This window comes from Chanodichthys erythropterus, chromosome 4 (assembly GCF_024489055.1).
Source record: "Chanodichthys erythropterus isolate Z2021 chromosome 4, ASM2448905v1, whole genome shotgun sequence".
NCBI lineage: Eukaryota > Metazoa > Chordata > Actinopteri > Cypriniformes > Xenocyprididae > Chanodichthys > Chanodichthys erythropterus.
The window spans coordinates 30,473,786-30,488,759 of NC_090224.1; the positions used below are offsets into that span (position 1 = coordinate 30,473,786).

The window sequence follows — 14,974 nt, forward strand, 5'->3', positions numbered from 1 at the left end:
GATTTAAATATGTTTTTAGTACATTAATGGATCTTGAGAGAAGAAATGTCACTGAGCCATCAGATTTCAACAAAAATATCTTAATTTGTGTTCCGAAGATGAACAAAGGTCTTACGGGTGTGAAACGGCATGAGGGTGAGTAATAAATGACATTATTTTCATTTTTGGGTGAACTAACCCTTTAAACCCACAATCTTGTTGATTGTCAATTGATACCATCCACTATCCAGTTTATCTATCTCCTCCTAGAATAAAGCATTTAAAATGCTGTATAATTATGCAATGGCATTCAGAAGGGCAACATACAAAATCTCTTAAATATTGTAACATTTTTTTATTTTATCTGCACATATGGACACTTTCCCTGCACCCAATAAACAGACACTACTCACAACATACAGCAGAAGGGGTTTTTTTTTTTTTTTTTTTTTAATTTGAGAAAAGTAGGTCATGCTTATGATGAGGATTTCCACACTTCTTTACCCATGACAAAGCTGCCTAGTGTCATTCAATACTCATTTTTTGGCATCTCTGTTAAACTTTGACATGCAGTGCGTTTTAAAACTGTACCATTTTTATGTAAAATCCATTACAGCTGACCACTGTAGAAACCTCATCAGAGCACTGAATATTATATATATATATATAAAAACAAGCAAACCATCAACATCACGTACATTGCATTAAACAAATCATTATTGAAGCTCAGGGCCAGCACACACATGAAACAAGGTTTTAGGTGAGAGATTTGCCCAGACACATAAATCACTAAATGGGTGGATAAAGCTTGGCACCATTCAACGTTGGTCCTGCGCATGACAGAAATTGACTGTTTACACTGACTATCACCCAACAGCACAATATTTTACACAATGTTACGATAACATTACATACACAGAAAAAAATATCCACCCCTCTTCATTCAGTAACAATGAAGACCTGAAACAAAGGCAATTACAAGGAATAGTTCACCACTATCTTTACTCACCTAGTTCCAAACTTGTACGACTTTCTTTCTTCCTTGGAACAAAATAATTTGATATTCCTGAAAAATCCAAAATCTACACAGAACTTGCTTGCTATATTCCAAGTCTTCTGATAGCTTAGTGTAAAGAACAGACCAAAATGCAAGTCAGTATTCATTGGTTAACTTTACCTTCAATGATCTGTTACCTCGAGAACTGCTGTAACCAGAGTCTGTGAGTTTATCAAATCCGTCACTGGATTCACTGGATCAACTGGATCAACTAGTTCTTTGAAAATAACCACTTCAAAAAACAACAACCAAACAAACAAAACAAAAAAATCACTGAACTGGTTCTTGAGTTTAGCAATCAAATCAGTGAACTAAATGCAATGGTTCTATAGTTAACAACTCAGTGAAGGGAAAAATGATCAGTGAATAACAACTGAAATGTTCTTCTTGAGGCATTTGAAGCCCATGAGATATATGGACTAGATTTACTGTGCTTTTTTATATTGAGCTTTAAATATGTGGTCACTATGAACTGTCTTTGTATGGAAAGAGCTGTGTGAAGATTCTTCAGCAATGCCTTTGTGTTCCAACATCACAATGGTTTGGAACAACATGATGGTGATTAAATAATAAACTTTTTGTTTAGTTTGGGGTGAACTATTCCTTAAATACTCTTCTGGGGTTTGGAACTTTGACATTCATTTTCTCAACTGTCACATAAACTTTTGCAGAATACAGTAAACTGGCCCAGATCTGAACCAATTACAGAACTTGCAGTTCACAACACTCTCAAAACATCAACCAATCACAAAAGAACTCATGGCTGTTTCTTGATTACATTAAAATTCAATATAATTTGTGCTTGCTTTCCTGCAGAAAGCATATACATCAGCTGCAGGAACAAATCCTCTGAGGTAACATTCCCTTCAATAATAAAATGGAATGGAACAGAAACAAACAAAAAAGCTATGTTTTTTTTTTCTTTTTTCTTTTTTTTCCCTGTACACCATTAAAAGACGTTTAATGGTAGTGAATGCACAAAGCTGGATGAGACACAATACATTGTGATCTCCTCCTACATCCAACGATCAACGTACGGATATTCAGCATCTAAACCGACACAACTTCACACTGTGTAGACTGATTCAGGAAGGGGTGAGAAGACACACAGACAGTGCTCTGGGTGTTATATTCACACAGCTTTATCACTGATTGGATGAATGGATGGTCTAACTCTGTGGTGAAGATTGAGAACGTAACAGTGGAACAATCTCCTGGTCTGTGCTGACAGGTGTGACGTTTCAGGACAAGTTCTCTTCCCATTTCAGCAGTGAGTCTGGAGGTCTGGGGTAATAACCCATCGTGACAGGCTTATCTGAAGAGAATCTCTGGAACTTAAAGTCTAGAGGAAGATCTGAAAGAGAGATGGAACAGGGTGAAGTTTTAAAGAGGGGACACCTTTTTCCAAAAGTCACACATCATTTACATGTACAGTACAGTCCAAAAGTTTGGAACCACTAAGATTTTTAATGTTTTTAAAAGAAGTTTCGTCTGCTCACCAAGGCTACATTTATTTAAAGGTGCCTTAGAATCAGACTTTGAATTTACCTCGGCATAGTTGAATAACAAGAGTTTAGTACATGGAAAAGACATACAGTGAGTTTCAAACTCCATTGTTTCATCCTTCTTATATAAATCTCATTTGTTTAAAAGACTTCCGGAAAACACTCAGATCTCAACATAACACCGACTGTTACGTAACAGTCGGGATCATTAATATGTATGACCCCAATATTTGCATAATGCCAGCCCATTCGACGCATTAGACAAGGAAAGGCAGTATTAACATCTGGATCTGTGCACAGACAAGGTAAGCCAGCAAGAACAACAGCGATATTTTGTAATGTATATTTTGATATTTGTAAATTGTCTTTTTTATATGTTTCATTAGCATGTTGCTAATACTGTTAAATGTTGTTAAAGTTACCATTGTTTCTTACTGTATTCACGGAGACAAGAGAGCCATCGCTGTTTTCATTTTTAAACACGTGCAGTCTGTATAATTCATAAACACAACTTCATTCTTTATAAATCTCTCCAACAGTGTAGAATTAGCCGTTAGCCACAGAGTATAGCCTCAAACTCACACAGAATCAAACGTAACCATCTAAATAAATACTTTACTCACATAATTCGAAGCATGCATGACGAACATCTTGTAAAGATCCATTTGAGGGTTATATTAGCTGTGTGAACTTTGTATATGCAATGTATAGTCGAGTACTCGTGGGGCAGAGGGAACGCATCTCTTAAAGGGGCCGTGCTGAAAAAAATCAGTGCATAGTTAATGATGCCCCAGAATAGGCAGTTAAAAAAACTGTGACAGGGCCAATCCAGTCTCTCTAAACCCCTCCTTTTCGAGCACCAACTCTGCTCTGACTGGTCAGATGTCCCAGTCTGTTGCGATTAGTCGACTGCTTACAGTGCAAAATGAAGCGACCATTACCATATCTGAATTTCAGCTCTGGATCTTCCTCAGTACTTGATACACAGTGATATGAACAGGAACTATGGCGTTGGTTTTACCGTATCAATACAAGCCTGAGTTCTCATCCTTTGGAAGTGTGTGCAAAGTGAATTTGCTTTGGCAGTGCAGAAACCAGCATCTTCTAGACATGTCGACATGTTGATCTTTGAAACTTTGCAGACCTTTTACATTTGCAAACAGCTATATGACACTATATGAACGGTAATATCTGAAAAAAACATAACAGGGGCACTTTAAAGATCGTTAAATATGTTAAAGATTCTTTCAATTCAGTGCAATTCTTTCATTTCTTAATGCAATTTTAATTTCTTGTGTTTTAATGCCTTCAACCCCATAGTCTAGAAAAAAATCTTGTATGGCAGCTAACCAGTGTCAGTGTCTGTCATTCATTGACTTTTAACCAACAACCTACAGACAAAATAGATTAGTTTGGATTCAAATTCGCATCAAAACTTTAGAAAGCTGAAAAATCACTTTTATACTTAAAAATTTATTTCAGCTTTTTTTCATTTTAAATATTTTAATTGGAAATTATAATGTTACAATTGTCTCCAATACAATCGTCCCTACTGACAGTAATGGGCTGAGGACCCCGGAAATAATTATTGTTCCTAATTGCCTGGTATTTACACACATCAAAATCGAGTGATGAATCTGTTCCAGTGTTATGTTGAAAGACATGACTGGAAACATCTCAAACCCACAATCCTATAATTTTGATGGTTAAAGGGTTTTTAAACAGTTTAGTGATGATTCAGCTTAAATGTAAAATTCAGATGAACTCTTGCAAAATATAAGTTTCATGTCTTTTATAAGTCACTTAAGAAGTGAACATTCACCAAACCCAAGATACTCATTCTTCCATACTTGCATGCTTTGGAATAAAAGAGAACATAAAACCCGTAGTAACTGTTCATTCAGTGACACGTTCAGTGTGAGCCAAAAATCAGAGGCCATATTGAAAATCTGTGATCTTTTCATTTAAATCTTAAAAGGTTAATTCACCCCAAAATGAAAATTCTGTTACCCTCATGCCGTTCCACACCCTTAAGAACTTCGTTCATTTTCGGAACACAAATTAGGATATTTTAGTTGAAATCCGATGGCTCAGTGAGGCCTCCATAGGGAGCAGTTGACATTTACTCCCTCAAGATCCATAAAGGTACTAAAAACATATTTAAAACGGTTCATGTGAGTACAGTGGTTCAATATTAATATTATAAAGTGACGAAAATAGTTTTGGTGCTCCAAAAAAAAAAAAAAAAAAAAAACGACTTATTTAGCGGTGGCCGATTTCAAAACACTGCTTCATGAAGCATTGGAGCATAATGAATCAGTGTATCGAATCATGATTCAGATCGCGTGTCAAACTGCCAACGGCTGAAATCACGTGACTTTGGCGCTCCGAACAGCAGATTCGATACACTGATTCATTATGCTCCGATGCTTCCTGAAGCAGTGTTTTGAAATCGGCCATCACTTTATAAGTCGTTATTTTTATTTTTTTTGGCACACTAAAAATATTCTTGTCACATTATAATATTAATATTGAGCCACTGTACTCACATGAATTGATTTAAATATGTTTTTAGTACCTTTATGGATCTTGAGAGAGGAAGTGTCATTGCTCCCTATGGAGGCCTCACTGAGCCATCGGATTTCAACTAAAATATCTTAATTTGTGTTCCGAAGATGAACGAAGGTCTTACGGGTGTGGAACGCCATGAGGGTAAGTAATAAATGACAGAATTTTCATTTTTGGTGTCATCATCGTACAGTCTACATGCATGTCGTACCCAAGTTTAATAGATCCATGTCACACAGTGTTATTTGTAATGATCTTATAGGATTGCTAAAATCGTGCAGTGTATCCCAGGATTTAAACCAAACATACCTGCTATAGCCTCAATGCTGGGTATAGCCATGGTGCTGTATGTGTGGATACTATGGCAACACCAAGTGAGTCTCTGTGTCTCCTCTCCTTCATTCTTTTGCACGTCCACAAAATATGAGCCCCACTGGTTTGATACATCTGAAGGAGATTTCATTCCCTGATCCTAAGAGAAAGATTATATAAAGTAGACACACAGAAAGAGAGTGAGCGAGAGAGAGAGAGAAAGAGAGCGCACACAATGTCAATCAACCTTGACAAATCACCACCAATGAATACAAGACATTGCATAATATTACACTATATTATACTATATTACATTACATCCATATTTACGCATAAGCCGCCTAACACGGGTTTGTTCATTCAATAGTATTTGTGCGGCAAAAGTAAAGTAGGGTGTGGTGAAATAAGAGGGGAGGGTCTCTACGAAAACCGAACGCAAGTGGTCACGGGATGCATTTGAAACGCATGATAATACCAGCTGTAAAAGGTAATACGTCTTGGCTGACCACTTGTGATCATCGAAAAGACATTTTACTACCAGGTGGAAGCAGGGCTTCTCTCTCTCTCTTGCTCCATTTCCGGGATATTGCATATAATTTGCATCAGGGAGCCACTATCAATACACGGGAGACTCCTGGAACGTCCGGGAAAGATGGGATGTCTGCAAAAATGTGTGCCATGTCATACATAAAGCTATATAATTCTCAATGCTAATACTGGAATACCATTCAATAGTGCATAATTGGGAAAGCAAAATACACACGCTTGTGGAATCACTCTGTTGCAATTTTATTTTATGAAAACTGCCATTGACTGTACATCAACCATTACTGTTAAGTTATTTTTTTGGCTTTTCTGGCTTTATTTAATAGGACAGTTTGAAGTGAGTGATGGGGTCAGGAAAAGACTACAAGTTGGGGCTCTAACGCAGTCGCCAAATGACAGCGCTGCCCACAAGGCTATGGCTCTGTCTACTAAACAACTTTTAAAAGTAGGTAGGAAATGCTGTACACAAGGTTTTTTTTTTTTGTTTTTTTTTGGACAAAATCCAATTGAGCTTTGATATTCTGGTGTAAATTCAGCCCAAATCAGGCAGATGCCAGATTGACAGATTACGTGACTTGTACTCGTCCTCAAAAACCAAACACAAAAATACACAAAGCAACAGAAAATATGCCAATCAGTATTTTGTGCTATAAATTGCTGACTTAAAATAAATAATAATGAAATTAAAAGTTGGATTTTAGGACATGCTTTTGTGTTGGGTCACCATTTGATGTCCAATATGAAAGCAAACAATTTCACAATCTGAACTGAAGGTCTTCATTAGAATGAAACTCTCTGATCTGGTAAAAGAGGAAGTGTTTGATCAGAAGTTCCCATAGTCTGACACGCTCTGACACACACACACACCCACACCCACACAAACACACAGGTTTGTTTTTGTGAATTGTGGGGACATTCCATAGGCGTAATGGTTTTTATACTGTACAAACCGTATTTTCTATCACGCTACACTACCCCTACCCCTAAACCTACCCATCACAGAAAACTGCACATTCTCTATGATTTATAAGCCTTTTGAAAAATGGGGACATCGGGTAATGTTCTCATAAGTCACCCTATTCTTGTAATACCCATTTCATTATACAAATTTGTGTCCTGATATGTCACAATAACGTGCACACGCACACACACATGCATAATACTGGCGTTTTGACTTTTTGAAGAAAAGGGGAAAATGAATCACAAAATACAAAGGGATCCAAGTCTGAAATATAAATCAAAGGTGATTAACCTCACATCAGCTCTACTTTTTGAACAGAGTTTTCCAAAATACCATACTACAATTAAGCATAGTGTTCCATAAACTGAAACATGATTAATTTCAAATTATTTGTTTTCTTCTCGAAAAATCCATAATTATACTAACACATAATTTCTTTTCATTTCACTTACAGACATCCTGAAACATAATGAGGTGTATTAGATTTCAAATATTTCTAATTTTTTAAGAGGACAACTTAAGTGGAACAGTTCCCCTGCCTTTACAAAGAGTTACAATTATTAGAGAAAGTTTTCTGAGAAAATATAGAAAAAAATAATCTTATCTGAAAATGGAATCATACACGCTAAATGACACTGAGGGGGTTGAGTGATGTTGCATCTTTCTAAAAAATATTGCTTCCTCAGAAATTATATTTCTGCTGAATAAACACATTTCTAAAAAGAATATCCATAGTCTTTCCTGAAATTCTCCACTTCCTCCTTCCTGCTAAATGCCTTTTTCCCCAGTGGTGTCTTTGTAATACATGCAGCTGTTTTACAAATCTCTGATGAAACACTCAAGAATGCTATGTATCTATCTATCTATCTGATTGAAATTACAAGCAGAATTCAGTCACTGAGAAAATGTTAATTTTCTTTCAGGATTCCAGCAAAACACAAACTGTGTCTTTTAAAACTATGTATTTATAAATCTTTTTAGAACAATTATAAACCAACAGGATAAAACATCTGTGTGGGAAGAAGAAGAGGAAGAAGAAGAAAAAAAAAAGGCAATATTGCAGGAATTTTAAAATCACTATCGCCAAAGACATTATTCCAAAACATAAAAGATTTTAAGAATCAAAGATGCCCAATATGATTCTATGAATAAAATAAGATCCTACTAGATAAACTAAAAAACTACACAATTTTTTTATTTTTTGATGGAGCTTTAAAGCAACACATTTGTGCCACATATAGACAATCATCATTCCAACTCTTTTCCCTCTGAAAAGGAGTGTGGAAAAGATTCTGAGCTTGACTAAACAGAAACAGTCTTTCAGCCTCTTACCTCAAACTTGCCCTTTTTCTCTACAGGGCCTTCACCCGGGGTGGGGCTGTTACACAGGGTTGCGTTAGCACGTGGAACACCCTCCCCCTCCATCTCCTCCACAATCATCACAGTCTCCCACTTTGCAAAGCTGCAGGCTGGGAACATGTCCGAGCGCATGCTGTCTCCGAAATACACCACCTGCATCAGATAAGACACACATGTGGACACAAATCAGTGCAAATACACACATACACACGCGCACACACTCTCAATACAGCTTAACATCTTTTAACAGAATAATTTCTAGAAACACTTAATAAATTATAAACATTACTACATTATTTAATGCTTAAAGGATTAGTTCCCTTCAGAATTAAAATTTGCTGATAATTTACTCACCCCCATGTCATCCAAGATGTTTATGTCAAAAAGAAATTAAGGTTTTTGAGGTTTGAGGGTTTTTCTCTCCATATAGTGGACTTCAGTGGGGTAGTCCAAATTGCAGTTTCAATGCAGGGCACTACACGATCCCAGCCAAGGAATAAGGGCCTTGTCTAGCGAAACGATCGGCAATTTTCTTAATTTGTGGTTAAAAAGTATATAAATTATACATTTTTTTTTAGAAAATAACTGATCGTTTCTCTAGATGAGACCCTTATTCCTCAGCTGGGATTGTATAGAGCCCTTTGAAGCGGCACTGAAACTGCAGTTTGGACCTTAAATGCATTGTACCCCACTGAAGTCCATGATATGGAGAAAAATCCTGGAATGTTTTACTTATTTCCTCTTAATTTCCTTTCGACTGAAGAAAGAAAGACAAACATCTTGGATGACATGGGGTTGAGTAAATTATCAGCAAATTTTAATTCTGAAGTGAACTAATCCTTTAAGAGAGCGAAAAAAAAACAAAAAAAAAAAAACCCTGTCATAAATCTTTGATTATAGGTTTTCATATATTGTCACATTGGCATGTACATTATTTGTCTAAAATATGTGTATGTGTATATATGGTCCCAGCATAGGTCATAAACCCCGCCCTCTCCATGTAATTTAATGGGACGTGAGACAAACAAAAACAATTCAATTTCACTTTAAAGAATTTTTTTCCAAAGGTTTCTGTCATTTTACATAGTTTTTATCATGCTGATGTAAGTTTAAGTGCTCTTTTTTTAAACAAGTTTGGTTTTAGTTCGTTATCTGATGCTATAAAAATGGGGTGTGACATTATGATTGACAGCTATGATTGACAGCTTCTCTTTTTTCTAGATTTTCGGGAGGAGATTTGAGCTTCAACTTTAATTTCTATATTTCCATAACTGTTTATTTCACACCAACATAATGAGTTGTTCTGGAGTAATCTACTAAACTATTCTGCTGGAGTGTGGGTGGGGCCTTGATAGCGTGCGACTACACTTCATGCTCACTACTGCGCAGAATCGGGTCGCGAGTTCACATTCGCATGTCAGCGCTATATTGGGACATCGGCGGACTTCACTTTTCTACAATGGAAGAGAGTGGAGGTGCATCGTCCATATTTTTTTATAAAGTCTATGGTCCAGAACCATGACGTCCATTCCGTGACACATGCATGCAGCCAGACAATGAATAAAGTCGGTCACAGGCGATCTACACTCCAATCCAGAAGGCGGCGCTCGCGGTAATGCAATGTTTGCTGCCACAACAGGAAAAAGCACAGAAGAACAGATGATCTACGCACAGATATGTTTACATGGAATCTCTCAACCAGTGTTTCAATGGCATAAAGACATCAATAAAACAGCTTGAGAATAATATCGCATGTAGCATTACATTTACCTCAGTCAAGTCATTTAGTGTACATAGTATGGTAGTTCACTAGAGAAATAAACTGTAGAGGGGAGCATTTCACTAAATATTTGAATATATGAACTATATTAACTTATATATTCATGTAAGTAATGTCTTAATCATTTAATATATGTTTAAATAAATTTGTCATGAAAACAAGATATGACAGTAACTGTGTAAATTATTTTATTTCAAAAATGAATTGGAGTAGAAAAATAATTCAAAAATAACTTCACATTAGATTTAGAAGTTAAACCTGCCTTATGTGCAACTTACGTTTTTTATTTACATTTTTTTAATTTTTTATTATATATTATTATATCTAAAAATGAATAGCAACTGAATGCAATAGTTTGGGCTCTGTTGTTAATTGTAACATTTAATACTACAGTAATGTGCAAGAAAGGGCTCCCTGTATATAGTTTGGTGTTCTCCCATCAGTTGTATCAAACCGAGGCCGACCGAACCGTGACTTCAATACCGAGGTCTGTGTGTATGTATATGTATATATATATATATACAAACTTTTTGTTACATCACTTGTTGACATCACTTTGTACAGAATCTGCAAATGGCTTGTTCTGCCAACACACATTTATGTTCAAACACCATAAATATGAATTTTGCGTAATAGGTCCCCTTTAAGTATTTGATAATTGGGTCATTATAGACCATTTCTTTATACTGTGAAGTGAACTGATAAAGAAGGCTACTCTAAAATTACTGCAGAAAGAGCTCCTGTGTGTTGTACCAAGTGTCTCTTCTGACATACCCAAGAGCACATGAATATCCATCTTTCAATCATTGTTAAAATCCTCTCAAAAACACCACATGGGAAGATCTAAACACCCTGAAGGATTGCAAGTAGGCTTCAAAATGCAACCATAAAGCCTGCTTCCCCTACAAATACACACAAGCCTGTTTCTGTCATCCCTCTGGAACTCTGCATTACACAGGAGTGCTGACTCCTTGCATTACATAAAAGTAAACAATCTTGTCCTACCTTGGGCTCTGATTTGTTGGTCATATTCTTCAGTAGTTCATGTAGATGAGGCCAGTTGCCCTGAGAATACCAACCAGGCTTTTCCAGAGATGGCAAGCCTTCACTATCTTCAACATCATCCACTAGTGAAACAGAGATGAGAAAGTGGGGCATATTTAAGATACATAATGAGGATAATAAACAATACTTCTATACAGTAACAGTTAATACACTTGGCCATTCATCCATGAAGGACCCAGGGCTGGAAGTACAGTATTTTACACTAATTGGGATTTGTGAAGGAACACAGGCCCTGGCATATCCAGCATGTATGGTTTTACAAATCGGAAAATTATACAAATATCTGCCATTTGTGCAAAAATATTTTTAAGATGAATCCCATGTAAAGTTCTTTGCCTGAGGTAAATGAAAACATTGCTCTTCTTACTATAAAAATAACCACCTGCAAAAACTAATACCCAGCCTCTGTTACCTATGATGTGTCATACATGTTTGTGAATTTTGGCATGCTATCAGAAAAGAACAGTTTATGTTTTGAATTCAGTTAAAAGGCTGGACCAGCATTCTTTAGGTTGGGATTTTCAAAGAGAGTTAAACTTGTAAACTTGTTAAACTAAGTATTATACGGTCCCACTTTATATTAAGTGGCCTTAACTACTATGTACTTACATTTAAATTAATCATTTAATACACTGCACTTATTATGTACATACATGTTTTTACATTGTACTTATAGTTTAAAAACACCTGCATGTAATTACATCTGTAATTAATTTCTGTAATTACATTTATAATTACACTGTTGACCCATCCCTTAACCCTTACCCATGCCCTTAAACCTACCCATACTACCAAAGCTTTCCCTAACCTTACCCGTATCCCACCTCAATAGCTGCAAATGTGTTTTGCAATTCAATATTAACCTAATAAGTACATTGTACTTATTTTTTGTTGTAAGTACATAGTAGTTAAGGCCACTTAATATAAAGTGGGACCTATTATACTTTATGAAAAGCATGTTATGACTTGGGTTGAGAATGAAGAACAGCTTCTTATTCAGCTCCAATTTAAAAAAAAAAAAACAAAAAAAAAAAACCCAGAAACCAAATTATTTTCATATGGTTCGATTGTGTTTGTGCCTCTTGAACTGAGGAACAGAACAAAACACACTGAACAGTGTTTCCTGCATCACTCCTGCTACTGCACAATGACAAAGAAAATTATGCTTTAGCAGAACTGTAAATTTGCAGTCTAAACTGACTAATTATTATTCATCCAAAGACAACAAATAGAGAACATCTTTTTACTGCATTGTAGTTGATTTCAGAGTCACAGGAAATATCTGTTACTCACCAAGGGTTCTGAAAGGTCTTTGCTGTGGAACCAGAGAGAAGAATCCAGGCTTCAGAGCATTAGTGATAATGATGTCAAACAGCTCCTCAAAGTCAGTTCTGCAAAAATTAGAATGTTTAAATTATCTGTAAGGTGATTTTTGTGTGTGTGTGTGAATATGCTGGCGGGCTCCACTGTTCTCCACTGTAGAAACAGGAACAGCAATAAGGAAACACAAATGAAATATACTTAACTTTATCAAAAAATAAATAAGCTACCATCTTCTCGCTGTAGAATTTGAATGCCACAATTCTCCATATTGACCAGAATCCTACACGAAATGCAAATTCATATGTACAGCACAACGTGAAGAGGAATGCTTAGCGCATCGGAGAAACTAAGCAAGCAGAGATAGAGAAATGTTTCTCGCCGTGATCTCCTCAATATACATATTTGTTTTTACTATATAGTATTTCTTTTTTCTTTTTTGTGCCTTGCTGCACCAGTAATACAAAATTCAAACAAAATTGTTCACTAATCAGTTATTAATAATTGTGTGGATTATTTGCACTTACACCCACAGGAGATCTCTATATATTTAAATATCCATAGAAAATGTATAGGTTTAGGTTTATATGGCAAGATAACCAAGAGTATAGGTGTGTCCCAATTTGGGCACCTATGCACTCAATATTCTGTAGTGTTTTGTTCATACCGAAAATTCCACACAGAAAAAAGTACACTTTAAAAATCCAGATGATGCATTTGTCCTTCATGCACTCAACTGCTGCATCTTTAATTACATAGCGGAGGGGGAGGGGCTAACAAACTCGAACTGTGAATGACAAAATAATCTTATAAAATTCATACACTACACAGCTGAGTACATTGTGTACAGTATGTCATTTGGGACACAGCTTGTATGAGTTTTGCATACATATGGTCTCAGCTGATCCTAGGTTTTTTTTTTTTTTGGAAATTTAGAATCAATTTTAGTATGAAAGTAATTGATGAATCATGATCGCATGTTCGCATATATCATGCACAAATTTGTTTGTGTTCACAGACTTGATTAGACTTCTGAGGCCTTGTCCACACAAATACATTTTTGTTTGAAAACACACATTTTTCTCTCCGTTTTGCCCTTCCGTCCACACTGTTTTTGTCAACGAAGACAGCTCTTTGAAAACGCTCTCTGAACTGGATAAATTTGAAAACAGATTTTCATGCTGTACTGTGTACTGTGAAAATGGAAGAATTCGAAAACAATGACGCATGTTTAGCCATGTGACACATACTCTACCCATAATATCTATGATTATACTGCCATTGTTTTGTCCGCTATTTACTTTCATAGTGTTGCTAAGGATACTGTAAATGTTCCTTTGTAGAACCTATACATTCCAGCAAAAATGACAGAAAATTTACTTGCATTTGCTGTCCTGCAGCAAAACATGATGACAATTGCATTTTAGACCATAATTTTGAGTGCGACCTGGATGCAACAATGAGTGGTGGGATATTTTGCTAATAAAATGTCTGCTCTCTCTGTATGATCTTGTAAACTTATATTAATTTTTTTTTTATACATGCACAGTAACGTGAGCATTTTCAGATGTTTCAGTTCAGATGAGCAACTTCTGGAAAAAGATTTGAAACGAAAACGCCATTTTCAAATGTATCCAGATTAATGTAGTCGTAGCCTGAAATGAATGTGTCAGTAATGTGAGCAAAAATCTAGAAGCTTTTGTCCTGCCATTAGTTCTAAATAACACTTTAAATTCAAAAGGTTTGATTATTTTACATTGTAAATAACTCAATATTATCTTGATTAAAATTGTTTTCTTATATCCTTATCAATATTCTATTCTTAGGTTATTCATACATGTGAAACTCACCCCAGTATGTGCTCACACACTAGTCGACAGTAGTCAGAGTGTGAGCTTGTGATGAGCAGTAGGACTTTACCGCTATTTTTCATGCTCCTCAACCATCTCTTGACCGCATCCGAGCAGGGCTGCAGGTAACGGCCAGGACAACGTTTCACACTGGGGAAATACGTCCCTGTGTCCTCTAAACATGCAATAAAAAACATCAATCATTGTCATTTCATAGTAAGGTAAAACATTCTATATATAAACATTCACGGTTTCAAACATGGGGTCGTTTTTTTTTTTTTTTTTTTGTGAGAATATCTTATGGATTAAATAACACTAAACACTAACACAAAACCAAAAAAAACAAACATGGGGTCGTTTTTTTTTTTTTTTTTTTGTGAGAATATCTTATGGATTAAATAACACTAAACACTAACACAAAACAAAAAAAAACAAACAAAACAAAAAGGGCAATATTTACTAGAATAAAATCACCATATTTATAATAACATTAAATTAAAATACTAAATAGCATCAATATAATTTAAAAACACTAATATCATATTAGCCATAAGACGACATAATAACAAATAAATAAACAAGTTATTGCCACTGCCTGGCAAAAAAAGAAAAGAAAAAAATGTTTCTGGCATGTTATATATTTGGCAAAAATTGTTTTAACCCTAACTGATG

General features: G+C 35.7%; 1 protein-coding gene across 3 annotated transcripts in view; it reads right to left on the reverse strand.

Moving 5' to 3' along the window:
- Positions 1-421: 421 nt before the first annotated feature.
- The window catches only part of nt5dc1 (5'-nucleotidase domain containing 1), a 72,902-nt gene continuing 58,349 nt past the window's right edge, over positions 422-14,974 (reverse strand). Inside the window, exons 7-13 of one of the 3 annotated variants that reach the window (XR_010894934.1) lie at positions 14,303-14,477; positions 12,426-12,523; positions 11,073-11,194; positions 8,261-8,440; positions 5,419-5,581; positions 3,165-3,299; positions 2,251-2,390 (exon numbers count right to left, since the gene is read on the reverse strand). Coding sequence is in view for 2 of the 3 variants with exons in the window: in XM_067383417.1 (XP_067239518.1) it covers positions 2,278-2,390; positions 5,419-5,581; positions 8,261-8,440; positions 11,073-11,194; positions 12,426-12,523; positions 14,303-14,477 (851 nt within the window). In the remaining variant the exon portion in view is untranslated. Of the gene's footprint in view, positions 2,391-2,432; positions 3,300-5,418; positions 5,582-8,260; positions 8,441-11,072; positions 11,195-12,425; positions 12,524-14,302; positions 14,478-14,974 lie in introns of those variants that run through there. The other 2 variants (XM_067383417.1, XM_067383418.1) reach the window with 2 other exon arrangements.